Source organism: Trifolium pratense, linkage group LG3 (assembly GCF_020283565.1).
Source record: "Trifolium pratense cultivar HEN17-A07 linkage group LG3, ARS_RC_1.1, whole genome shotgun sequence".
Lineage (NCBI taxonomy): Eukaryota > Viridiplantae > Streptophyta > Magnoliopsida > Fabales > Fabaceae > Trifolium > Trifolium pratense.
Genome location: NC_060061.1, coordinates 7,471,620 through 7,497,687, shown reverse-complemented (window position 1 = coordinate 7,497,687; position 26,068 = coordinate 7,471,620). Strand labels below are relative to the sequence as shown.

Genomic DNA, 26,068 nt, shown 5'->3' with positions numbered 1-26,068 from the left:
GTTGAAAGAGAGGTCTTGAATTGAACTATAGTTATCAGCAATTGTAGTGGATATATTTGAAGTGTTTTGAGTGATCAGAACTTAGAAAAAGACAGAATTATGGATTTAGAAGAAGTGACTGTGCTACCAAAGCAATATAGCATACAAAAAAACGTGTTGAGTAGCATGTGTGACACTTGCTTTCTCCTACACGTGTGTTGGGTCATTGCTCCATGTGTCATGTTCTACTTCTACATGATAATAAGTACTATCCTTTTCTCTTAGTTGAAGTTACATGATAAGACTCTATAGCTGCATGGAACTAATTAAGAAGCCCTATAACCTATTAATGAAAGAGAAGATAAAAAATTAAAATCAACTAGAAGCACATTTTGATGAGGTGATGTGTTAATTAGGAGTATGAATATAATTAATGTTGTACATTTGCCATATTCATGTGGAGCTTGATCATAATAAGATGTTATAACTTTAGCAGAGCTTGTTCTTCCGAAATTAGTTCCACAATGGTACTGAGTAAGTTTGCAAACAATGTAACTTTTAGAGGTACATATTTTGATTTTGACAAGTAATGAAAATTTTAGATACTAGTAACTATTGATACCATATAATAGTTGACATAGATTTATGAGATTTGTGGGGTAGCATGTATAAGCATGGGGTATGAGATGAGTCCAATACCCTTTTAAAGGTTTCAATTTCGAGCATTTGTTTTCTTTTGAAAATCTCTTATATATACCCCCTTAGATAAATCTCTTACCCCCCATAAGACATGAGAAATTTTCATTTTACCCTTAACAAATTTTAAATTTATATACTCTTTTTTTTTACAGAATTTAATTGTATAGCTATTGTGTACTAAAACACAAATTTTAAATTTTTCGAAATAATTTTTAGTTTTTTATTTATTTTTAAATGAATCATTCTAGAAAACTAAAATTTGAGACATAGATAATTTTCTAACGTTATAATAAATTATATAATAAATTAGTCAAATATATATTAAGGTTAATTAAAATATTCTCTGTGTCTGCGATCTATTGCCACTCACTTATCACACTCTCACATATATGTTGCTCAACATCAATTTTTTCAATCAATGTGAGACTCAACTCACTTAATATATCTCAATTCTCAACACATATATAACTTTGAAGTTGTTATGTAGACGGTGTATGTTTGGTGTCATTTTTAGAGGGGCTAAAATTGATTTAGTGGTTTAGAATTGATCTTAACATGTTATGTTTGGTTTCTTTGAAGTTAAACTTGCTTCTGTTTTCACAATTGATTTTATTTTATGCTAAAAATCGTAGCGCTTCTAATTCTAGAATTAAATTTTACACTCAATTTTTTTTCTATGTAATTCACTTTTTCGTGAATGTATTCAAATATAAATAATTTTATTTTTACTCAATTTTAATCCAAATCAATTTATTTAAAATTAATTTTTCTCACTAGAGAACCAAACATATACTTAAAAAAAGTTCACTCAAAATTCCAAAGAAAAAATAAACTTATGCTGGCATTATTAAAATAAAGGAGCAATTAAAAATTATTTAAAAATGAATTTAAAACTTAAAATAAACTAAAGGACAAAATCTTTTCTCATCTTATTTTATCTTTAAACAGACAAAAACTTGCTGAACAATGTTAAACGAAGACAGTAATTAATTAGTTGAAGTCAATGTTGGCAGCTAGTGTTAAAGGTGAAGAAACTTCCCAGAAGGTGGCAAAATTACTAAAATAACAAATATTCATTCCTCTTAGACCTGTTGGCTGTTGCTACATCGATCCAAATGGGTTTACTGCTCATGACAAAGATGTTTTGTATCCATGTTCATTAAACTTTAACTATTTCTTTTAAATCTTTAAAGACAATGAAATGAAAGAAGATGGCGGCGAATATATATATATATATATATATATATATATATATATATATATATATATATATGTGTGTGTGTGTATATGGAGTAAGTACTAAGTAGAAGAGTCAAGGAGCAAGTAAACTTGGTGCTCAAGCCTTATATTTCATTTTATAATTAATAACTTTGAATAAACATAAATTTCATTGACCAATGCACATATTAGCATGTTGTATATACAGAAAATGTGATGATTAAGCAATTTTTACTATAATTAATGTAGTTGTATATAAATCAAGAGCAATAGCATGATGAACCAAGAAGTCTCCAAGGCCCTATTAAACTTTCAACTTAAATTAATGGACCAAAATAGGAGTACACTTTTAAAATACAACTAATATGCCACATGACTGAAGATTGATGTTGTTTTCCACTTATTTAAGAGAGAAATAATCAAATTGTGTGCGTTATTTTACATAAAATAAGGGACTAAAAAAAACATTTAAGCCAAAACAAATTTCTCTATACTTTGTTACTTACTAGTAGTACATTTCTTAATTTTAAATTGATTAATGAAAAGTTAATTAGAAGTCAAAGGAGTTTCAAAAAGGAGAAGTAATGGATATCCAAGGTGGCCAAATTGAAAAAGAAGAGACAAGAACATGACCATAGAGAAACCAAAAGGTTACAATTCAATACCACAAGGCTTAAAATATCATGACTAAGTCTTAACTTTAACCTTTGGTCCTATTGGAGAAACATGCATTTCTCAACTGGCCTAGATTAATCCTTTGCAAGGTAACATCCAGGTACCTTCCACATTGGCCCAGAGTTCTTATTTTGTCCATGGACGCCTATATGTCATGCTCCACATCACACATACTAATATAGGTTTACTATTTTGTGACTGTGATTTTATGAATGATCCATTTACTAATTATATTATATATAGATATAGATGAGACAATTAAGAATGTTCCGGTTTGATAAAAAGGATAAGTAAAAAATAGGCTAATGGGTGACATAAGCCAAATGCAAAATCTTGTTAATTAAAAATGTGACTGTGTGTTATGTTTAACTTATCCAATAATTTTTACTACACAGTTTCATTATGAACTGGAGGCCATCAGATTAGGCCACTAGCTAGATTATTTTTACTGCATAGCATAGCATAGCATAGCATAGCATAGATAATAGATGGTAGTATTAGTGTTATAGCTTTTTATTATAGTAAAAATTACAGCTGAATTATAGCAAAGGATGGCACGAAAACTAGTTGGGTCTGTGTGTTTCTCTTGTTTTGGCTATCTGATGAAAATTGTTCGTTCATCAAATGAGTCTGATTACAACTAAGACAGACGTTAATTATCTCCTCTTAGGATTTAGGCACATGAAGAAAATTCAACCTAAAAATTAGCCAATAAGTGAGAGAGTTTTAAAACTTAAATATCACATTAAACATTTTAATATATTCAATATGAGACTCGTAACACCTTCGTACCAACAATGAGTTAGTCTAAATAGTAAAACTTTTAGATATTTTAAATTATCAAGAGTTTGATTTCTAACTATTCTTGTGTATGAAAAAAAATTCAATTAGTACTACTAGCAATGATTATTTTTCATTTCAATGAATCAACTCGGATTAGGGCCGGCCAACAAAAGGTAGGCTGATTGCCAATGTCCAATGGATAGAATATAAGTATAGTATTATAGACTAGTACGGTACACATCTCTGTACTCACAGTTTGAAAAAAAACTCGTACCCAAATTTATACTCATATGTTAAGATACCCATATCCACATCTATATTCCCACCCTTGTGAATAATTACATTCTCATATTCATACACATAACATGAATTTTTATCCCTACTTATTATGAGTATTTTTTTTACAAATATCCATTGAATATGAGCTCAATTATCTATCATCCGGCTATTTTATGTCTCACTCACACTAAAATTAAAATGAACGGCTAAAATGTGTTACATGTGCATGTGTGCTAAAAAAGAAAGGGAAGTATTTGGGCTTAACAGAGATGAGATGAGATGCAGAGCATTTGGGAAAAACTGTACAGTGTGTTGTGTCGACCCAAAAACAGGAGAGCCCCCTCCCTACGACAACAGTCAACCTTTTTACCAAAACAGTCTATACAAGTGACGCAAGCCGTGACACATATAAGGGTCCCTCGCACGTGTCCTATACTCCATTCACGTATTGCCACGTGCTGTCTGCGTTCACCTTTACCAACGAAAAAACAACCTTACATGGTTTGAAGTTCGAGGAGTTTCTCTTGTTTTTGTGTCACTATATACACCTTCCCCTAACTTCACTAATCCCACGTGTATTTTTTATTCAACCTTTTTGACTCATCAATTTAAATTCATCCTATAAAACCATAGCTTCTTCCTTTCTTACAACTTCGAACTTCAAAACCGAATACAACCCAACCCAAGCCACCAAAAGAAGAATAAGAAATATCAAGAACAAGAACAAGAATGCAAGGTGGATTAGAGTTCCCACCTGGGTTTAGATTTCATCCTACTGATGATGAACTTGTGAATCACTACTTATGTAGAAAGTGTGCTTCACTACCTATTTCTGTTCCAATTATCAAAGAAATTGATTTGTATAAGTTTGATCCATGGCACCTTCCAGGTACTACTTCCTTTTACTTTTATGTGAAATTATACTACTTCCTCCCCTTTTTTCAGTAGAACATAATTTAATTTTTAGATTTATTGAATAATTAATATTAAAATATCTTTTTAGATTTATTGAATAACTAATATCAGTATTTCAATAATTTTAAAATATAAATTGTCAATGAGAATCGAACCTAAAATCTCATGCATACTAGTCACGTCACTGGACCTAGTGACTTAAAAACCTACATTTGATAGTTGAAATAAAATTTCAATCTCAAGTCACCAAATATAATTGCATACCATTGATTACAATGGGAATTAAGCTAATAAATTATTAAATTCTAATTTCATTTTTTTTTATGTATATAGAAATGGCTCTTTATGGTGAGAAAGAATGGTATTTTTTCTCTCCAAGGGACAGAAAATATCCAAACGGTTCAAGACCGAACCGGGCTGCAGGAACCGGATACTGGAAAGCCACTGGAGCCGATAAGCCGATTGGTAAGCCGAGGCCACTTGGAATAAAGAAAGCACTTGTGTTCTATGCTGGTAAAGCTCCTAAAGGAGTTAAAACCAATTGGATCATGCATGAATATCGTCTTGCAAATGTCGATAGAACCGCATCAAAAAATAATCACAATTTAAGAGTAAGTACATTATTAAATCAATTTTGTACACAAAAAAGTTTAATTTTTAAACACATTAATGACTCTGTATGTCAGCACATTACAATCAACCATATATATAATTTTATAAAATACAATATGTTTAATGATCTGACGATTACGATTACGATTAAATGCAGCTTGATGATTGGGTGTTGTGTCGAATTTACAACAAGAAAGGGAAGATTGAGAAATACAATGACACAAAACCATCAATGTTTTCAAAGGAAGTTCAATTTGAGAATGAGACGAAACTTAAGATCGAAATGAACGGCCTGGATGACTTTAGGATAATTAATGATCAATTATGCACTGACACGTCAGATTCAGTGCCACAGTTTCACACGGACTCAAGTTGTTCTGAGCACGTGGTTTCGCCGGATGTCACGTGCGATAAAGAGGTCCAAAGCGAGCCCAAATGGAATGAATTTGTTTTGGGCCCAGACCCAGTTTCAGCCTTTGATTTTCAGTTGAATTTTATGGATGATGGTGAAGATGACTATTTTACCCCTCAGGTTCAGTACCAAATGAATAATTGGCAAGATGTGTTTATGTACCCACCTAAGTAATCTTGATTTGTTATTTTCAATAGTAAAATAATAGAAATAGGTCATGGTCATGGGGTTTGAAAATGAAAATGACCCTTTGGAGGATAGGGGATCCTAAAATGGTAGGGGTCCCATGGGTATTTTAAATTGGTTGTAGACAAAAATCATGTTCATACCTACCAAACAACTACTAACTGCAACTGCAAGTGGAGGTCCTAGTGGTGCATGTGTGTTCTTGGGTAGGTGATTACTAGGGATTGTTTAATTTGGGATGATATTGATTTATGATTAGTATGGTTGAAGTTGAAGAAAAATGGAATCATTTTATTTGTAACTAAAAAACAATAAGCAAAATGATTTCAATTCTCAACTAGGTGGAGATTCAATTAGTCATGTTATTAGGGGTATATGGTAGTGTTAACATGTAATTCATGTAGAAAATTCTTGTTCCAATTCTTATTATTGTAGTAAGATTTTTTTTATAATGTTTGTTTTATAATATATAATCTAGTGATTTAATTCATTGGTGTATTCTTCTAAGTGAGAATATACAAGTAATTCATCACTATAAAAAAAAAATATACAAGTAATTAATGTATATGTAATTCTTCAAACATCAAAGGAATCAACAAATAAGTGAATGTTCTAAAAAAAAAAAATAGGTACGTTTGAGCCAACTTTTTTTTATGTGTAGAAGCTATTTTAATCGTAAAACTAAAAATAATAGCTTTAGAATTAAAATTAAAGTTGTTTGATAAATCTTACTTTTTTTAAAGAAAAAGGTTAAAAGTCATTTTTTAAATATTATTTTATAAAATTAAAATATATGTTTGATAATATATTATAGTTCTATAATATCATATAGTTTGTTTTCACAAAATAGCTCAACTACTCAAGCATGCATGCGTTCATTCATCCCCAACTAACAAACAACACAAAGGAATCAATCAAATGCAATATAAAGGGAGGAGGAGTTGGCTATGTGAAATCCCCTTCTCTCTCTTTTGTGCGTTTACTCTGTTTTCATTTTCATAGCTATTCTTTGTTTTTATTTTTATTTTCTCTAGTATTTTCTTTCTCATTCATTCATTCTTTTTTTTTTTGTTCCGTTTCTCCGATATTTATCACCACTACAAATAGTCTACAAACTCTATAGACTATTACATATCCGGTCCTTAATATAAGAAGAAATGCATTTTTTTAGATACATTTACTTTTTAATGTATTTAAAAATTCAACTTATTCTTATATATAAATTACTATTATAAATTTGATCTCTTAGTGTCTCACATGTTTTTTAATTCTCTTCATGCTCCATAACCTTAAATGAAAAGGGATGCTGAGTTTTTATTCTTGTTCTGTTTTGAGGTGTTGTCTATGTTGAATATTTCTCGTAATTTTTTGTTCATGAGACACCGTTGGTTTCACTTTTTAGAAACAACAAGTTTATGTCGTTTGTTGTTTTTCATTTTCTTCATTTTTTCGATCTCTACTTATTTTATGAGATTGAGCCGCCACCACTCATTGTTAAGGAGTCTCACTTGCAATAATGCAGATGTTTCATCAACTGCTCCCTCAACAACTCGTATATACGAGTTATCCATGTATTCCCCTAATAGTTTTTTCGGCAATAATGATGTGGCTGGAGCAAGTTCTGATGGTTTTAAGACCACAGCATAACCGGCTGCAATAGCTCCAATGATAGGATCAAGTGATAGCAAAAATGGATAGTTCCATGCAGAGATTACCAAGAAAACTCCTAGTGGTTTCGATACAATTTCTGCCGAAGAATGAAAAGTTGTGAGTGATGTTTTGACCTTTTCCAGAGCCATCAAATGCTTCAATTCCTTATTGCAATTTTAGTTTTTCGATAAGGATTAATCTTACTCTTATTTTTTGTTGTTGATTTACAGTCTCTAACTATTTCAAAATAATAAAAAATAATAATAATTTCAAGTTCAATATACAACCTCGTTTCGTGAAGTCTGTCAATAGAAAGATAGACAAACTAAATTCTTAACTTCTACACTATGACGCCCTCCCTCGTTGAATTTGCATGACCTTCAGTTTATCATTAAATCAGCTTTATACTAGTTTATGTTTATCCAGCCAAAAAAAAAAAAAGAATAAATTGACTAAATATCAATTAAACTCTTGTTTGATTCCTATAAAAAAAAAGTTAATGGATATGCACCGACGGTGTAAAATAGTTTTACACGATCGTCCAATAAACAACTATCATTTTGTCATGTTATATCAAGAAATTGGGGTGAAGTGGGGTGATGTGGCAGAAAAAATGGTTGATATTGGTTGACAGTGTAAAATTAATTTACACTGTTAGTGCATATATTCCTTTTTCTCTAAAAAAAATTAAATCAAATTAATAAATTATAAACTTAATTTTAAAAAAAATTTAGGTAAATATAACCCTTTTTATTAAACTTACACATTAACTATAATTTTTTATAACAATTTTTTAATTGGATGATAATTTTTAATGTTTTTATTGATATTATTTTTACAAAATTGCTATTTTTTTATAATGGCTTGAAGCCCAATGGGCTAACCCGACCCAGTCCAACCTAATTTTCATATGGGTTACATGAGTTTGGGTTAAAATGGTCTGATTACATTTAGGCTAGGTTGTCACACAGCTGACCGCCTAGAATAGCCACTTAGGATAGCCACTTCATTAATAATAGGGGGACCTGTTTGTTTCAGTTCTAAAAAATGTATTTTTTTTTGTATTTTTTAAAATAGATTTTATAAAATTGTTTTTCAAAATATTAAAAGTTTTTCTATATTCATTTTTTCTAAATTGAAACACTAATTTTGACATCATATAACATAAACATACATTATTCAATAAAATGATGAAATACCTAAAATAGCATTTTAAGAATAACCATTCAAACCAAATTTTCATTTGATGCCTTTATAAAAGTTTCTTTGTAAATTTCTTTTACATAAAATTATATTACACTATGAGAACCTATTTTAGAAAAATCTATAACAAATAGGCCAAGATCTTTTGCACCGAAAGATTGCTACCCAAAAGGATTAATGCATTTTACAAATACAATACATACTACTAAAATTATTGGTTCTCATGAGCTTAACTCAGTTGATAGAAATATCGCATATATAATGGAAGAGTCGGAGTTCGAACCCCAAACACTCCACTTATTGGATTATCTAGCCACTAGGCTACTAGACAAAAAAAAATAAAAATTATTGGTCCAAAAAAAATACTCACATAAATCTGTACTAACCTATGAAGTTAACATGTTGATTAGTTTGTGCAGTAACAAGTGCAGACGATCTTCAGAATTTTCCTCAACCCGATCGATTCAAATTTTCAAAGCAATATTTATCTAATATAATTAAGTTTGAAAATTGGACTGTTCAATCAAAACTAATCTATAACTTTATGCCTAGATCAACAAAATACTTCTTGTTTGTCTTTCACTATTTATACCCGCAAAGTAGCAATCTAATTTTCATCATATTATAATAATTTTTTGCTTAAATTAATAAAATTGGTGTGAACTAGGCCAGTGAAAAATAAACTTGGCTCCATTATGAAACGTCTCCCTATTGTTTTTGAGAAACACGGACTTATAATACTCAACTGAACGACTTTAACGGTGATGATTATTCAGTTATCAGTTTTTTTTATTGCCTGTAATAGTAGTTAACGAGCATCGAACCTAGGACTTCGTGCATACTATCCAAATTTCTCGCTACTATACAAAACCTAGTGGCCTGAGGTAGTAGTTGATGGTGTATGTTACTTCTGTTCCAAGCTTTTATTTAATCCTATGTTTTGGTGAATGTTTTCTTATTCGCTCGAAAATTATTTCAACAACAGATTATCGTTTAAGAATAATTTATTTTGTGGTGGCATCAACTTGCTTTGTTTAGCCCTTCTAATTCTAGATAAGTTCCTCAGGTTAATGTAGTCATACTAATGTGATATGACTAATATAATAACTTCTACAATCATCATAAGATAACATTATACACATAACACTATACACAAGTCATAAGCATCACACCATGAAAATGATTCATTAGTGTTTACCATCACCCTGCTCTATAAACTGCATTAATTCATGGTCTACTCTCTCTCAATGATATATCAGTCATAGATGCTTGAATTAGTAACTTTTTTTATGATCATAAACTGGCATCTCTGGATTTTGGAACACCATTGCAATCTGCTGGTCCCCATCCAATCAACTGTTTTTCGTTGTCGAATACCATCACTTTGTCTAGCATGGATATGTCTGCATAAACAACATCAACACTTACATAACATAATGCAGAGTTCAACAATCATTTTTTATCTATGTCACTTCAAATTTAAGACGTGTAGTGTCTGACACATGCTAATGTCAAACACTAACACGACCTGACATGTGTGATTATATTCAATTACGTTTTTTAAAAAAAAAATTATTTTTAAAATCTATGTGTCAGTATAAGTGTCGATGCTTCATAGATTATCATCCAAAATGTTATAGTAACAATGTAACTAAATTTCCACCTCCAATAAGGTTCAGTTCACCCAACCCTACTTCAGGGCCATTTAGAATGCCCAGACAAACATTTCCCTTGTTCTGGCAACAAAAAACAAATTGTTAGCATTCACACATATTGAAATGTGTCTGTTATTTGTTATAGCAGTTAACAAACACAGAAGTGTTTGGTAAATTAGAACTTACTGATATTATAAGATAAGCTTCAGGAGGAATCTCAAACTGAGGTTTAACTCTTCCACCATTGGTGAAACTAAGTGTTAGTGGCTTGAAGTATTTCTTCACTTCATTTAAGCTTCTGAAAGGTCTTTTACCGTGCCAACACATCGGTAAAGTCTGGTCATCAGGTGCAGCTTTTATTGGCTTTCTATTTAATTCCTTACTCAGCTGCATTTGAAAAGTTTAACAAAATCTCATCTTTAGCAACCTGCCAAATCACCAATATTTTCTAGTATATACAAAAAGCATATTCGACGACTAAACAAACTAACTAACTAACGAGAGGCACAGGAGAATGTTTTCGCAAATTTGGTTTATTCGAGCACTAAAAGGAAGCATAGTGAAAAATATTTTTAACTGACCAAAGTAATCAATGCTTGGTAAGCCTGAGAGTTGAAATAAGTATAGGAACTTCCAGTATCAAAAATAATATTCAGACTTCCCACACCAGTCTTCCTTCCTCCGAAAACAAGTTCAGCTGGTCCTGCCGAGTAATGTTTTCCTCTGATACAAACAACAAAGAAGATTTAAATCAAGATATATCATCAAATTATGATTCACTATAACTCGTGTATCAGTTAAAATGAGAATGGTGTACTAACGAATCTATAGATGAAATTGGTGTCCAACTCATTTTAGAAGAATCATAAACATTTCCGAAGAAGATATATCCTCCTCCTCGCGAGCTTAAACAATGTCCGATCACATTTCGCACCAGTCCCTGACTATTCAGCTGTGATACCAAGCTAGCTTTTCCCCTTCCAAGTCCAAGTATTCCATCTAAGGGATGGTAAGTAGAAGGTGAAAAAATCTGATCATATCCACATCTGTATAATGGAATTAGGTACATCAGACAAAAAATTTATAACATCCTAACTAAAAATCATATGGCATAAATTTTGGATCAAATATATTATGAATAAGCCAAATCTGATCATACGATAAAACTTAGGTACAGAGCTATAGGTCTTGTTCCTACTGTTCTTAACAAAAAAGATAGTACATTGTCGCGAACAAAGTTTGAAAGGGTGTAAGAAAAAGATAAAGCATAGCTTGCAAAGTAAACAAACCCGAGCGCCATCCGAACTTTAAGTTGGACTCCATTGGTGAAGTTGAGAAGGTAGACATCATTTATAAGTACACCAAGAGTCGAGTATTGATCAGCATACTTAATTTCGTAGTCACATTGATTAGGGTCTTCACATGTGTAGTCATCAGTAGGCTGCAAGGATGCACATATTGGATCCTTGCAGGGCACAAAGTCATTGCTAGGCTTGTAGAGTGGATGTGGTGTCTGAAAAAAATTATCAGCAAATTCAAATCAATATGACACACATTATATGCAAATTGTGAGATTTTTTATATAGTTGAACTTGAATATTATTACCTCAGAACATTGAGAACAAGGGGCATCACATTGAAGCCATGTGAGTTCACTACCAGTGTCAACATCAAGATAATAAGGCCTTGGTGGTTGGCCTATGTTGAGAGTAACATTATAGAACCTGCAAAAATTGAAATTTATGGTTATCTGAACACTCTAGTACACATCTTATTTGGATATGTACTGATGCACAACTGAGGTGGATAATTCCGATAGGTTCAAAATAAGATATGTACGGTAGATTTCACCTATTTAATATTAGAAAATCAATTTCAGTCCGACCTTAAAAAACTTTATTTATTTTTTTCCTTTCTGTTCTATAAATAAATTAACAGATTTCAAAGGGGAATGAATCTAATCATTGAAAAACAAGAAAGAAATATTCCACAGCTATGAATTTGGAGATACTCACATCACATCTTTCAATAAAAATGAAAATGTCATACAAAATATCATAAAAGATTAACACTTGAGAAAAGTGCTATGCTTTTTGAACAGAAAAAACATTATAAAAATGAACTCCAAAACATGAAACAAAACAAACAACATAGAAAGAAGTGAAATATCATACCCAACAGGATAAACGTTGCCATAAATAGGGAAAACAATTGAAGAACCAGCAGCATGGTTCATGAGACTTGGTCTTGAAGACATAGCTTCATCTGGTAGAATATAGTTTCCTCCACTTTTGCGTTTATTACCAAACCAAGCTGAACAAGAAGACAAGTTCAACATCATCATTGTAATCACCAATATCACCAATCTCACCTTACCTATCTTCATCTTCTTCTTTTTCTTCTCTGATCTCTAGTAAGGAAAAAAGCTAAAAAAAATTATTATTTTTTTATATTGTATGGATGAAAGAAAATGAAGAATGGTGGGGTTGAGTTTAAATATTTAAATAAATTAATGATTCGTGTTGGGAAGAGTTGGTTGTGTGTTTATGAAGGAAAGGAGAGAATGAATTCTAACATTAGAAATGGAATTGCTTCTTATGCTATGTTTTTTTTATCCCTTTTTCTTACTCACAAGACATTCACACATGAATCTTGCAAAGATTCTTTATGTTATGAGCACCCTTTGAATTGATATTGTAGGAAAAGAAAAGAAAAATAATTATAATTGAGAGAATGTGTGAAGAAGAAAAGTGAAGGTGGAAGCAATGCTAATGAGCAAGTGTTGAAATTTTAGTGTGCTGTTTATTTCCTGGAAAGTTCTTCCCTGCTCCTTCTATGGCCACTGTGATAATGATTGCCACAAAAAACAACAAAAAAGTAATAAAAAAAAAGGAAAAATTTTAATGAATTTATTTTGTCTTTGACTTTTGTTACTGTCAGTTTGTGGTTTTATATTCTTGAACACATTTTTTAATTTTTATACCAAAATATATACTGCTCCTACTTTTGAACACATTTTTCTTCTTAAATTTTAGTTCTAAGCCTTTTAAATTGCTACAATTAGCTTATTCTTATCAATACATTTTAAGCAATCCACTTTGCATTTTTATCTCACCATTAAGCATATGTTTGGTCTTGCGGTATGGTAGCAAAAACCACAGTGGCGACGTAGAAGTTCACATTTTTTGCTTCTGCGTTTTCACGGTGGAATAGTATTATGACGCGAAAAAACCAAGTTGGACGTATTTCCAAACATATGTAAAGTGTGTCACACTCCCTTTTCGTTACTTTTTAATAGGAGTTTATAACAGTTTATAAATAAGTCAGATTATAAAAATATTAAGATGCAATTGCTAATTTTGATTTATTTAAAAAACTTGTAAACTGTAAAGTTCTTTTAACCATTTTTACAAGTAATTGTTGATAAATATATTTACAGGGGCTTCTGGCCCTCCAATCCACCTTACCAAAACAAATGCAGGAACAGGACACATACATGTAAACATGCCTAGAGAAATCACACCCCATCACCAGAGACTGGGAGGAACAAGAACATTACATTTACATGTCCCTTTACTTAGACCATCCAAGCAAAGCAAGAATTATTGCAAAAATATTTCCGTCTAAAATTGCCCTCAACATTTTTGCCTTCTCAGGTGTATATGGTGGATACCTTATGTCTGGATCTGAATCAAAACCTTTATACAAAACTGCCTTCTTATGGCTGAAACTATCAAAAGAAAACTTTCCATGGTAACAACCCATTCCACTCTCTTCAACTCCTCCAAAAGGCAAACCACGAGTTGCAACCTACACCATTGTTGTACAAACAAGTTAATATAATGCCATTGCCTTCATACATGTCTATATCTCTCATCTGGGTGAGCCATGCATAAATATGTACTCCCTCCGTCCCAAAATATAAGCAAAATTAGGTCAACAAAAGTGAATGTATTTGGTCCAAATCTTTAACCAAATACATCAAGTTTCTTTGACCCATATTTGCTTATATTTTGGGACGGAGGGAGTACATAGATTTGATGAATGGGGGCAGTTACTTGTGTAGCACTGACACTTCAAATTATGTGTGTTTGGTGTGTAACATGTATCAGTGTCGGACACGGATGCATACATACAATTATACTCAGCACTATATCAGCCAACAACCAGAAAATAGCTCAAGCAAAGTTGAGCCATTTTATGTATGTGCCAATGAAAGATGCCAAAGAGAATATAAATTTTCCTATTGTCTACTGATGCACCACAAGATAACAATAGATTTATGAAAACAAAATCATATTTATAAAATAAAAAGTAGGAATTCAATAAATTTTCATGTATAAATTTCAGAATTAAAATAACTACATGCACGACAGCGTCGTTGATGAGCATCCCTCCAGAAGATATCTTATCCACGTAATCCTTCTTCAGCTGCTCATTGTTTGTGAAGAGATATGCAGCCAGAGGTTTTGGCCTTGATTTTATTATACCATAGCTATCTTCTATGTTGTCTACCTGCAAAAATGTGAGAAAAAGATACAAAGACTTAGATTTATGTGAAACATAAAAAAAACATAACATGTACTTTCCTTTATGATCTAGTACTGACAGTGATAATTGGCAATATTGGCCCAAATATCTCCTCTTGCATAACCAGAGCTTCTTCTGGAACATCCAATAAGATAGTTGGAGCAATCTTTCTGCAACATAGAGGAAGAGTTGATGTTATGGTAATGTTATAAATGAGTCATTCCAATCTTAATAACCAAGATGGGATAATGCTAACTCACAATTTCTTCTCATCCCTCTGACCTCCTAAAACAATTTTGTCAGATGCCTTATCCTCATCCAAGAGTTTCACGAGTCGTGCGAATTGAGTTGGAGACACAATACGAGACATATCTTTCGATTCTATCGGATCTTTCCCAAAAAAATTCTCCAACTCTTCTTTTAAAGCAGCTATCTGTTTAATGATAATACATCAAGAGTAGTACATTGTAACATCACGCTGAATTTTGTATTATATATAGAGCCAATCTTACAAGTGTTGGAGCAAAGTCTTTTCTTGTGATGATATAATCAACAGAAATGCATGCTTGTCCACTATTACATGCCCATTTGCCAGCAATTATCCTTCTAGCAGTGACCTGAAATTTCAATGATTATATTAAAGATGAAAATATGTTATTTTGGATGTGTAAATAACAAGCTCCAGAGATTATGTTACTTGTAAGTTGATATTTGAATCAACAACTGCTGGACACTTTCCTCCAAGCTCCAGAATTACTGGAGTAAGATGCTTTGCAGCAGCAGCCATAACAATGCGACCTACTCGAGCACTACCTGAGCAAAATCCGTTTATTATGCTTAAAACCTTATAGTGAAGTTGCCATGCTAATTGGACCAAATACATGTGATGTTTTATTATAAATTTAAACCTGTGAATAAAAGCCACTAATTACAATGATTTATTACAGGATATTGATATGATATTATCGGAAAAATTACCTGTGTAAAGTATCTTATCCCACTTCTGGTCCAGGAGTGCAGTTGTTTCAGGAACGGACCCTTCAACAACTCTTACTGCAGAGTTGTCTAGATAAATTTCTAGCAAATTTGCAAGCAGAGATGATGTTGCAGGAGCAATTTCTGATGGTTTCAAAACCACTGTGTTACCTGCTGAAATGGCTCCAATGACTGGATCCAATGATAATGCTGAAGGTAGGAGAAAAAATCTTCATCAGTGGAAAGGAAAGGATACAGACAGACAAGATGAAAAACCAATAAATTAGATATTATCAATATAAACATGCTAGATGACAGTGATTAAGATGAACCAAAGTTTTTCTCCATTGTAACCAAATGTGATGTGGATTGTGTGAAAGATGAACATGTTCTACATACAGAAAGGAAAGTTCCATGTTGATATGATCAACACAACTCCTAGTGGTTCTGATACAATCTCTGCTGATGATGGAAATGTTGTGATTGAAGTACTCACCTAAAAGAAGGCGAAAAAGAAAGTGTATTACTAATGAAGTCAAACCGAGTCATAGTCATTCTTATTCTTTGTTATTACCTTTTCAGGCTTCATCCAATGTTTCAGTTCTTGAAGTGCTTCATTACATGAAGATTTCGCCTGAAAAACCTGCGTTTAAAAAGATGGTAAGGTTACAAGATGATTACCATACAAATCGAAACATTAACTTAATGGCATCATGACAAGAGAGAACGGAGATAAATATTATGATGTAAGATTCTATTAACAATAACTTTGACAGAATTATCACCATTATCTACAAATGGAAAGAATTCTTCAAAATAACAGTTATAAATGTATCCATCCATTGCCGTTTGGACTTTGGAGTAACGGCTCTTCAAGTGCCTATTTTCGAGTCTGTGAACCAAAAAAATAGGCACTTGAAGAGCTTTATCCTTTTATATAGTGGTTGCTGTTAAGCTGCGAACATTTATGTTGCAGTAAATTGCAGCAACTACGGTTGCAATGCCGTTGTGAACTATAGAAACGAAAGAGGAAATTGATTGAAGACCTCAGTTATATATGCTTCTAGTCTTGGTTTAGAAACATCCTTATGAAGAGCATCAATAATTTCATTCTCTTTCTCTTCTAACATCTTAGCTATGGCCTCTAATTGTGAAATCCGCCATTCATAGCTCTTAGTCTTGCCGCTATCAAAATTATTTCTGAGCTCTCTGACAAGCAAAGCAGCCTTGTCTCCATCAAATACTTGCTTCTTTTCTACTTCTGATTCGGCAGATAGAGTTGCAGAACTCCTTCACAACATAAAAAAAACACTATCATTCTTATACAAATAAGTAAAATTAAAGCATCATGATCAAAATGTGAAGAGAAAGAGAGAGAGTTTACGACGAGTATGAAGAGACAACAACACAGCGAGAGTTGAAATGAAGTTGCTTAGGAAAGCACTTTGTGGTTAAATGGTTTGCAAAGAAGACTCTCCTATCAACCAAGGCACTGCTACAAATCATGAAGAACAACTAGAATAAGACACTCTCCAATTATGATGATGAAATATAGCTTTTTTGGCAACATAGTTTTGGTAAATAATCATTGGTTTTATTATGTATGAATTAAAGACAGAAGTAAAGAAACAAAAGAATTGGAAAAAGATGTACCTGGGAACAAGCAACGGTTGAAGACAGAGGCTTTTCATGGTAAAATTGTTTGTTGTCTTGTCTTCAATTCAGCTAGGAATTAGTAGTAACATAGAATTTGCATTTAAGGTTGTTGGTAACAATGAGGTGAGCATTGACTACCTACTTTATAGTTATAAACTGAGGGGGTCAATGGAATTTGTGTTGCTTAATCTAAATTTGGTGTGTTTTTAAGTTATAATTATAAGAGAAGAAAAGTAAAGTATATAGTTGGTGAAGGTGGATTATTGGAAAGGAGTGGCTATGATTTATTCTGTTACGTGGGATAATAAAATATCCTAAAGAAACGATAGTACTATATTGTCTATTTGTACTAATAGAGTGGGACGGCTCATAGAAAATGTTAGCAAAGGAACAAATTATATATAAGTCAAAATGGGATCTGTATGTGGCATTATGGCGGCATCGCGACATAGTTACTATTACTAATCTCTCTTGTTAAAAACCAATAATATTACTTGTATATAAAAATGTCAAACTTTGATGTAATAATTTTCTATTTTTATTTTATTCTTTATTTATTTTACAACTTCTTTTATCTAACCAAACAACCATTTAAGAAAAGTTACACATAAAAACACATGGGAAAATGCTCCCCCATGGCAGCAAGGTTTATATGGCAAAATGATTCAGAAACACAAAAACTGAGATCGGAGACCATATTCCGATACATACGGATGGGATACGTTTTGCGTTTTTTTTAAATAATTTTTAGTTCGGACTTTGTTTTAATAGCATTGCTCTTTAAATAGTCAACTGGGAGAGTAACATTGGAGCAGGACGACATAAGCATAAGTTGGTCCAAATCTTGCTTCATGCTTAAAAAAAATATCAAAAACTTTTTCACTATAAATAAATAAAAATTGAAAAAATTACAAATTGTTCTGTTTGTTTGTTGTAGCATAGTTTGATCTGACGATGAGGTCACAGACTCGCAGGTTCAAATCATCTTGGGGGGGAGCATTAGGATAAGTTCATTTTTCCTTGTACAAATGAAAAAGTATCGATACATTTGTTAGAACTAATTATGGAAATTGATTACACTTTCCTAAAACATTTGAGACAGAACCTCTTGGGCTGCCTTTCACGATGCTGGGATCAACCCAATCTGAAGATTTATTCAGCTCATAGAACTCACAAGGAACCCACAACATAGCATAAGCAAGTGCAAACACTTTTGACAGGTGCCTATATGAATATTCATATAACATTGTGTACATTGGTATATCAATATTCAAAACAAATATTATCAAATTGCACTTTAGTTGCCTTCCATTGGATATCAGATATCATCGAATGCCATCATCGAATTTATCATTATAGTTGGTCTCTAATCCACTGACCCCAACACAATATCATGATGTCTGTTCCATTGGCAAGTGATACATTGCTACTCATTTGGCCAATGGTTAGCAATTAATTGTGTCTGGATATTTTTCAATTCAAGATTGTACTTATGGAGTATACACATGTTCAGTCATTTATGTGTGTGTGTACGTCCTGAAATCTAGCTAAGGAACGCATAATTGCTATTATACGTCCACAAATATGATAATCAACCAAATATACTCTATAGTAGTTTCATAGTAAATATCTATAATCACAAAATTTAAGATGGCAAGGAAATAAAACAAGAGTTCAAAAAACAGATGGGAGGGGTGGGGAGGGCCGAGGGCAGATAGGACTAAACAAATATGGTAAAGCTCTGTACCAATGGATCACGTTGTATGAGCACTGTGCGTCCGAGAAGCCCATATTCCAAAGACAAGAAACCAGAAAACAAACAATATTGCCCAATAACGTGCAGGTCCATACTTGATTCTGGTAAGCACAAACTGCAATAACCAATTACATGAGAGAAACAATTAGATTGTCATTGGCACCAGAATTGAAAGAAAACAAATTGCAGATCAATTATGCATATGCCATTAAGATCAAACATCTTCTGTATTTGCTTTCATAGTTCCTGCTGATATGATTTTGAAAATGATTCATTCAGTTATAAGTTCCATACTTGTTTAAATTGAACAGTGAAGCAACACATACAATCACGGTCTTCTTTTATATTGAATTATTTTTAAAGCATAGTCAAGTTTTAGTCCCGCCAACAGAAGAGTCTGAACCAAGTTTCTTTAAAAAAGTACAGCCATGGAAGTACTTACGAAGCGGAAAAAAATCACCACTGTTAAAGCACAAACACCTCCAAGTAGGATATGAAGACCACTTCTTGCAATATTCTGGACAACAAATATAAGCAGCAGTATTAGTATTAGGCACATATATCACAGATATATAAAATTGATATGTGGCCTTCCAAATAGGTTTGTCGAGATTCGAGAAGGAAACTTTGAAAACTAGAAATGTGGATCTCTTGGAAAAGTAACTCTACATGTAAGTCCAAAATCTAAGTCTCCCATCATAATTGACTGATAGACATAAAATCTAGCATGAACAAAGAAGATTGTAGTTTATGAGTTTTCCTGTCATTCAAATATCCTTAGAAAAACATACCATGAATAGAATAGAAGCAGCTAATGGTGACTTATGCAAAGTAAAGGGGAAAAAAGAGAGAGGAAAGGCCTGCAGAGAATAAAAATTCCGGCCAATGTTCTCCCAAAAAGTAATTAAGTATCATCACCAGTCCAAAAGAAATAAATATTCAAGAATTAGAGTAAGTTAATTAATGATTGCTACGTTGGCATGGGCATGACATCAATTTACTCCAGTTCATGCTTGCTAGTTACAAAGCAGAAATCATGACCTATTTTACTAGATACTCATAAATGAATGCTTTACAGTAGCAAGAATAAAAATGAACAATTTCATAATATACACCACAGCCATAATCTTACCATTCAATTTCAATATAATCGACCATTTCATAGTATACATAAATGAAATTCCGAGATAAATCTTAAGGGTATGCTTAGATAGAGGAAAGTGTTGAGTTAATTGACCCTTGTTAAGGAGTTTATTGAAATGGGTAGGAAAATGAATGATTATCATCATGCCTAACTTAATACATGTATCACTATGAGAACGTTTGAAAATTTAAGGGCATATTTAAGCAGAGAAAGAACATCTAAGCACTATCTTCCATATAAACATATTAACAAGTTCAATTTTGCATACCTTCCCAACACGAGGAGCTATAAGCCATGCTAGGGTGATGGTAAGCAGCCCTGTAGCAAGCAGGATCCCTGTACACTCTACGGCCCACTTAGTTGCAGGACTCTGTACGGGGCCAGCTTCTTCGACAACAATATTCAAAGGCTGCTCAGAAACAAGCTGTGAAACTGAGTCCATGTTGCTACTGTTGTTAAAGTTATTGCTATTATGAGGACAAAACCAGAGTGCAATTTCACTTAACCGTTGCCTCCGGATAGCAGCCACAGCATCAGGATCCACGCCAGTATTTGTATGATCTTGTGCAGGACCAGGAACTCCATTGACAGTTCTTTCCCTCAATGATTCGTACTCTTTTAAAGAACCAATAACCTTATTGAAGTCAGATATTCTAATATTATTTGCTATATGTCCGCATATTTCACAAACGGTAGATCCATGGTTGATAAACCACTTGAGTGCACAAGCATAATGTACTAAAGCAAGGTCATTTTTACAACAACAACCAAGTTCAATTAACGTATCTTCATGAGACAAACCAATTTCCAAATCATTCTTACAAACGAAAACCTCCCCATTAGGGCCTACAAATTCCATCATCCCAGGTTTGCTTTCACGGTTTCGGTTAACAGTCACATCTTTTGGAATTCCCTTGTCAACATCAGACTTTTCATCCCCCTTGCTTTCTATAACCGGGGTGATACCCAAAAATTCTAGAGCAGCATCACCCCGTTTATCAGACTCAGCACACTGGCACACACGACAACTCGCCAAGCCCATCTCCCTCTCCAAACTAAGTCGAGATTGAGATTCTAAATCCCCGATCTCAACACTCGATGAACCATCCTCACTAACTTGTTTCTTCACAGGTGACTCATTTTCCTTGCCCATCTGATCAGTTCAATCTTTAGATTCAAATACAACACTTCAACTTCAAGATTATTGGACCATCGGTTGACAATGCTATCTTCTGCATCGAAAACTACCAAACCAAAAACCCGAAGCATGAATTGAGGCCTAATCAAGCAAAAAAGGTGGATGCAATTGCAAACATTCTCCAGTAGACTACAGAATTTGCAACACTACAGTGCAGATTAAGTTGTTGCTAAACCTGAAGCATGAATGTTAATTGCACCTTAATATAATCCTTTATTGAATCACCAAAAAAGAAAAATATAAAATAAATTATTGTGTGATATCCATCCAATCAGAATGCCTAAATTCAGATATTATAAAGTAAAATTGACGGAATAGAATCAACGAGTTGTTTGAAACTAAAATATAAAATAATATATAAAAGAGAGTGGGAGATTGATTAAATTAAAATTGATTTAAAAAAAAAAAAAAAAAAGTCAAAACAAAATTGAGATTAAATCCTATCACTATCAGAACAGCATAGTTGAAATGAACTTTACCAATGAGAACAAGGAAAACCCGTAGAATTCGTGAATCTGGGTTGATTAGAAATAAATAATGACATTAAGAAGAGTTTGGGTGTAACTTACTGTGAATTAGATTAGAAGAGACGAGATGAGATAACGGAGGAGCAGAATTGAATTCCGTTTTGTGTATTATTGGTGGTGATTATTACTTACTCATTCATTCACTCTAACGTCACGCACTTGACTACTACTACCGCTACTGTTTGTTTAAGTAAGTTTAGATTTTTATACTGTTAATTAATTACAATTACAGATTCCTCCACTTCTCAATCCATCCATTACGGTAACTTATATCCTTTTTCCCGTTTCGTGGCGCCACCCATTTATGTAATGTAACTTTTCCTAAACAAAGACTCACTCTCAAAAATGGAATATTTCATTTTCCCTCAAGTTTCTCACTCTCACGTCCCAATTATTTTTTTTTTATTAACTATTTGACTGTGAGGTAAATAAAATCTTGCCAAGAATTGTGGCTATCAAGAATCAAATTTGAATTTTTTTTTCAAGTGATTTATCCTAATTAAAGTTGATTAGTCACTTTAGTTCAATATCTTGATTCCCAATTTTTAATAATACTTGGCGGATTTTAAAAGATGTTATGAGTTTGGATTATAGAATCCATGTGAAATTGTTTGAATTTTATAAATGGCTTTCTATTTGCAGAGGGTCCACAACTTTATACGTAAATTATAATGTTTGATTTCCTATCGATGAATGAATATTGTTGAGTACACGTAAATAACTTAAAAAGATACATTTTTCTTGATAAAAAAGTTTTGGATTCTATAATTCGAACTCTGGTTTCAAAATTCAAACACGTAAAAGATTGAAATTTAATTTTACACAAGAGAGTTCCAAATCATGTATAGGGGTATTTGAATTATATAATCAATGGTAAAAAAAATGATGTTTTGATTCTAAAATAGTCGGATATAATCATGTATAGGGGGCAACCTCCAATATTCCAAAATTATTGACATAATACACGTTCGCATTTAGAATGTGAACGCTTACAAAACATATCACATTGTATAATGTGAACCACATCCAACACAAGCCCCACCACTTTCCCCCCACATTCTTATCAATTTCTTTAAAACGTTAAGCTTATTCAAAAACCGCCGAAATTTGAAACCCTCGTTAAATTCTCTTTTTCTTTGAATTTGTGGTTGAAACTCCCTTACAACTTACAAGTGAAAATTATACTCAACAAATAAGATGTTAATACACAGCTCATATTTACACAGTTTTGCATTTTATTTTGAGTTTAATTGATATGCACCGACGGTGTAAAATAGTTTTGCACAATCGTCCAATAAAAAATCATTATTTTGCCATGTCATATCAAGAAAGTGGGATGGAGTGGAGTGATGTGGCGGAAAACATGGTTGGTATTGGTTGACAGTGTAAAATTATTTTACACCGTCGGTGCATATCAATTAAATCCTTTTATTTTATGGGTATTGGTTCAGTTCACATTCTAGTAATCTATGGTATGAACCTTGTTTGTGTTTAATTGATTTTTTTATATGATTATGTTGTTAATTTTCATTCAATGTACTATATTGTTATTGTTATTGACAGATCTACATTTTTCTATAGTTTTTTATCAAACATGTTCGCACCCTAGAATTCGAATTTCATAAATTTTGATCAAACGAGGGGACATTTAAGAATCTTCGGAGGGCGCACGAGAAAAGAAATTCACCGAAAAAATTTACATTCATATAAAATAAAAGTCATATTTTTGGGCCTGTTAACCCAAATATTAAAATGGGCCGAGTCCAATCTAACTTGCCCTCTGTAGCCGTTGCCACGTACATTACCCTCCTTGTAAGCTTCTTCATCGTTCTCCTAAAACCCTAAAAATGGCGTCTCTGCAACTTCGTAGACTCTTACTCCGATCCATCCGTTTCCGTTCAATATCATTCATTTCTTCATCTCCGATTCAACCACCTCCTAATTCCCGCCACCAAATCGCTTCCAATTTTTCATCACATTTTCAACACCCAAACCTTTTCGCTCAACATTCACTCTTCCAAACCCAACACTTCTCATCAGAATCCGTTTCCACAGCCGAAAAACTCTCAGACGAACCGGATCCGATTGCCCGCGCAATCTCATTGGAGCTTCTCAAAGAAACCGACTCCGATCCCACCTCTGTCGCTCAGCGCCTCAATCTTAGCTTCTCACACATTACTCCAACTCCCAATTTGGTTCTCCAAACCCTAAATCTCTCCCTTGAAGCTGGAAGAAACGTGTTAGGGTTCCATCAATGGCTCACTTCGAATCCCAAATTCACACAAACCGACGAAACTCTATCTTACTTCGTCGATTACTTCGGTCGCCGGAAAGACTTCAAGGCAACGCACAAAATTCTCACCGGAGGCGGCGCTGGATCGAAAACATTACTATCGGCAATTGACAGGCTTGTTCGTGCGGGTCGTCCCAGCCAGGTGGTTCAATTTTTCGAACGAATGGAGAAGGATTATGGTTTGAAGCGTGATCGTGGTTCACTTAAGGTGGTTGTGGAGAAGCTTTGCTTGAAGGGTTATGCAAGTTATGCGGAGAAGATGACGAAGAATTTGGCAAAGGAATTTTTCCCTGATGAAGAAATGTGTGATTTACTTGTGGCGGGTTATTGTATTGATGGGAAGATTGAAGAAGCTCGGAGGCTTTCTGAGGAGATGTATCGCGGAGGGTTTGAGCTCGGTGTTAGAGCTTATAATGCCATGCTTGATTGTATGTGCAAAATTTGTCGCCAAAAGGATCCTTTTAAGCTTCATTCTGAGTCTTCGAAAGTGCTTGTGGAAATGGACCAACATGGGGTTCCAAGGAATGTGGAGACATTCAATGTGTTGATAACGAATCTTTGTAAGATTAGGAAGACTAATGATGCTTTGAGTTTGTTTTCTATGATGAGAGGGTGGAGATGTAATCCCAATGAGACTACTTTTCTTGTTTTGATTAAGAGTCTCTATCAGGCTGCAAGGTTGGAAGAAGGAGATGGAATGATTGATGGAATGAAATCTGCTGGGTTTGGAGCTTTTCTTGATAAGAAAGCTTACTTTGATTTTCTTACTATTTTGTGTGGCATTGAGAGGATTGATCATGCTTTGAAGGTCTTTGCTATGATGAAGGCTGATGGGTGTGAACCTGGTGTTAAGACTTATGATTTGTTGACGACGAAATTGGGTGCACATAATCGTATTGATAAGGCTAATGCTCTATTCAATGAAGCTCTTGGTAAAGGATTGCCTGTGACTCCCAAAGAGTATGTTGTTGACCCGAGATTCGTGAAGAAGAAGGCGGTTAAGGCTGAGAAGAAGAGGGAAACTTTGCCTGAGAAAATGGCTAGGAAGAGAAGACGCTTGAAACAGATTCGTCTGAGTTATGTGAAGAAGCCTAAACGAATGATGCGTGGATGATCTCATTTTTGCACTTAGAAATAGACTTCTCTGTTTGAATATTGTTTTTCATTTTGTCATGGTTAGTTTTACTCTTGCCTTGTGCTTGGCTGGTGTAATTTAAGAATGAAAATAATTTGTTGAAAAAATTTAAAATGCCATACATCTGAATGCTCTTTTATCAAACCCGGTAACATTGACTGTTGCATCTTGTATTTTTAATGCAATGCATTTGCTCCCAATCCCCAGATATTGCTACACCATGTTTTAGGTAGGGAATGACAACCAGTAAGCACTATCCAGAATGAGACTAATGAACTTCAGAAATACGTGAAACCCATTCCGAAACGAGCGGAAGCATCACCATCACTGCATGGTTAAAAAATAATCACCAACTGGATTTCCAGTCAAACTCATACTATGAAGTTTAGCTGTATGTTTTTCTACTGTTGCAGCATACTTTATCATTTGATTTTATGTCCTTATTATGTTATCTTGCAATACCATGTTATCTTTTGTGTGTTGATGAAGTTTATTGAAGGTATTTTAACATTTAAGAGTTGATGTTGACGAGCAATGCTAATAAAGTGTTATCAATATTTTGAACTATTTGCTTGCTACCCCAGAAAA

At 33.2% G+C, this 26,068-nt stretch overlaps 5 protein-coding genes across 8 annotated transcripts; 2 read left to right on the top strand and 3 right to left on the bottom strand.

Moving 5' to 3' along the window:
* Positions 1-3,840: 3,840 nt before the first annotated feature.
* LOC123916104 (NAC domain-containing protein 2-like) lies at positions 3,841-6,248 on the top strand. Its single transcript, XM_045967468.1, has 3 exons — positions 3,841-4,522; positions 4,882-5,159; positions 5,318-6,248. Exons 1-3 carry the CDS (start codon positions 4,363-4,365, stop codon positions 5,744-5,746), a joined length of 867 nt encoding a protein of 288 aa, XP_045823424.1. The 5' UTR covers positions 3,841-4,362; the 3' UTR covers positions 5,747-6,248.
* A 3,407-nt stretch (positions 6,249-9,655) lies between these two features.
* Positions 9,656-13,094, bottom strand: LOC123916102 (aspartic proteinase Asp1-like). 2 transcript variants are annotated; one of them, XM_045967463.1, is made up of 8 exons: positions 12,441-13,094; positions 11,873-11,990; positions 11,556-11,779; positions 11,088-11,312; positions 10,848-10,989; positions 10,453-10,653; positions 10,275-10,347; positions 9,656-10,014 (listed from the first exon to the last, which is right to left on the bottom strand). In XM_045967463.1, exons 1-8 carry the CDS (start codon positions 12,650-12,652, stop codon positions 9,905-9,907), a joined length of 1,305 nt encoding a protein of 434 aa, XP_045823419.1. In that variant the 5' UTR covers positions 12,653-13,094; the 3' UTR covers positions 9,656-9,904. The 2 variants fall into 2 exon arrangements, with proteins under 2 accessions (XP_045823419.1, XP_045823420.1); XM_045967464.1 differs by lacking the exon at positions 9,656-10,014 and adding an exon at positions 10,175-10,200 and having other exon boundaries at positions 10,259-10,347.
* A 511-nt stretch (positions 13,095-13,605) lies between these two features.
* On the bottom strand, positions 13,606-17,746 carry LOC123916101 (aldehyde dehydrogenase family 3 member H1-like). Of its 2 annotated transcripts, none has more exons than XM_045967461.1 (12): positions 17,425-17,746; positions 17,156-17,266; positions 16,818-17,061; positions 16,346-16,414; positions 16,171-16,267; positions 15,775-15,981; positions 15,494-15,609; positions 15,309-15,413; positions 15,057-15,229; positions 14,876-14,966; positions 14,632-14,781; positions 13,606-14,076 (listed from the first exon to the last, which is right to left on the bottom strand). In XM_045967461.1, the coding sequence occupies exons 1-12, from the start codon at positions 17,460-17,462 to the stop codon at positions 13,840-13,842; spliced, it is 1,638 nt and encodes a 545-aa protein (XP_045823417.1). In that variant the 5' UTR covers positions 17,463-17,746; the 3' UTR covers positions 13,606-13,839. The 2 variants fall into 2 exon arrangements, with proteins under 2 accessions (XP_045823417.1, XP_045823418.1); XM_045967462.1 differs by having other exon boundaries at positions 17,156-17,263.
* A 1,006-nt stretch (positions 17,747-18,752) lies between these two features.
* On the bottom strand, positions 18,753-22,263 carry LOC123916103. Of its 2 annotated transcripts, none has more exons than XM_045967466.1 (4): positions 22,095-22,263; positions 20,596-21,700; positions 19,626-19,700; positions 18,753-19,298 (listed from the first exon to the last, which is right to left on the bottom strand). In XM_045967466.1, exons 2-4 carry the CDS (start codon positions 21,478-21,480, stop codon positions 19,182-19,184), a joined length of 1,077 nt encoding a protein of 358 aa, XP_045823422.1. In that variant the 5' UTR covers positions 21,481-21,700; positions 22,095-22,263; the 3' UTR covers positions 18,753-19,181. The 2 variants fall into 2 exon arrangements, with proteins under 2 accessions (XP_045823422.1, XP_045823423.1); XM_045967467.1 differs by having other exon boundaries at positions 20,596-21,571.
* Positions 22,264-23,826: 1,563 nt separating this feature from the next.
* On the top strand, positions 23,827-25,974 carry LOC123916100 (pentatricopeptide repeat-containing protein PNM1, mitochondrial). The gene is made up of 2 exons (XM_045967460.1): positions 23,827-25,520; positions 25,688-25,974. Exon 1 carries the CDS (start codon positions 23,900-23,902, stop codon positions 25,457-25,459), a length of 1,560 nt encoding a protein of 519 aa, XP_045823416.1. The 5' UTR covers positions 23,827-23,899; the 3' UTR covers positions 25,460-25,520; positions 25,688-25,974.
* Positions 25,975-26,068: the final 94 nt, after the last annotated feature.

Bases quoted from the DNA above. Each gene is read 5' to 3' on its own strand.
- LOC123916104 (XM_045967468.1), top strand. From the start codon at position 4,363: ATGCAAGGTGGATTAGAGTTCCCACCTGGGTTTAGATTTCATCCTACT. The intron at 4,523-4,881 runs GTACTACTTCCT...TTATGTATATAG, and splicing joins TGATCCATGGCACCTTCCAG to AAATGGCTCTTTATGGTGAG. The intron at 5,160-5,317 runs GTAAGTACATTA...GATTAAATGCAG, and splicing joins AAAATAATCACAATTTAAGA to CTTGATGATTGGGTGTTGTG.
- LOC123916102 (XM_045967463.1), bottom strand. From the start codon at position 12,652: ATGAAGATAGGTAAGGTGAGATTGGTGATATTGGTGATTACAATGATG. The intron at 11,780-11,872 runs GTAATAATATTC...AATTTTTTTCAG, and splicing joins CTTGTTCTCAATGTTCTGAG to ACACCACATCCACTCTACAA. The intron at 10,348-10,452 runs GTAAGTTCTAAT...TTTTGTTGCCAG, and splicing joins AAGCTTATCTTATAATATCA to AACAAGGGAAATGTTTGTCT.
- LOC123916101 (XM_045967461.1), bottom strand. From the start codon at position 17,462: ATGAAAAGCCTCTGTCTTCAACCGTTGCTTGTTCCCAG. The intron at 15,610-15,774 runs GTAATTTTTCCG...GATTTTGCTCAG, and splicing joins GGATAAGATACTTTACACAG to GTAGTGCTCGAGTAGGTCGC. The intron at 14,967-15,056 runs GTGAGTTAGCAT...TCTATGTTGCAG, and splicing joins CAGAGGGATGAGAAGAAATT to AAAGATTGCTCCAACTATCT.
- LOC123916103 (XM_045967466.1), bottom strand. From the start codon at position 21,480: ATGGGCAAGGAAAATGAGTCACCTGTGAAGAAACAAGTTAGTGAGGAT. The intron at 19,701-20,595 runs GTATGCAAAATT...TTTGTTGTCCAG, and splicing joins TAGCTCCTCGTGTTGGGAAG to AATATTGCAAGAAGTGGTCT. The intron at 19,299-19,625 runs GTAAGTACTTCC...TGGTTATTGCAG, and splicing joins TGGTGATTTTTTTCCGCTTC to TTTGTGCTTACCAGAATCAA.
- LOC123916100 (XM_045967460.1), top strand. From the start codon at position 23,900: ATGGCGTCTCTGCAACTTCGTAGACTCTTACTCCGATCCATCCGTTTC.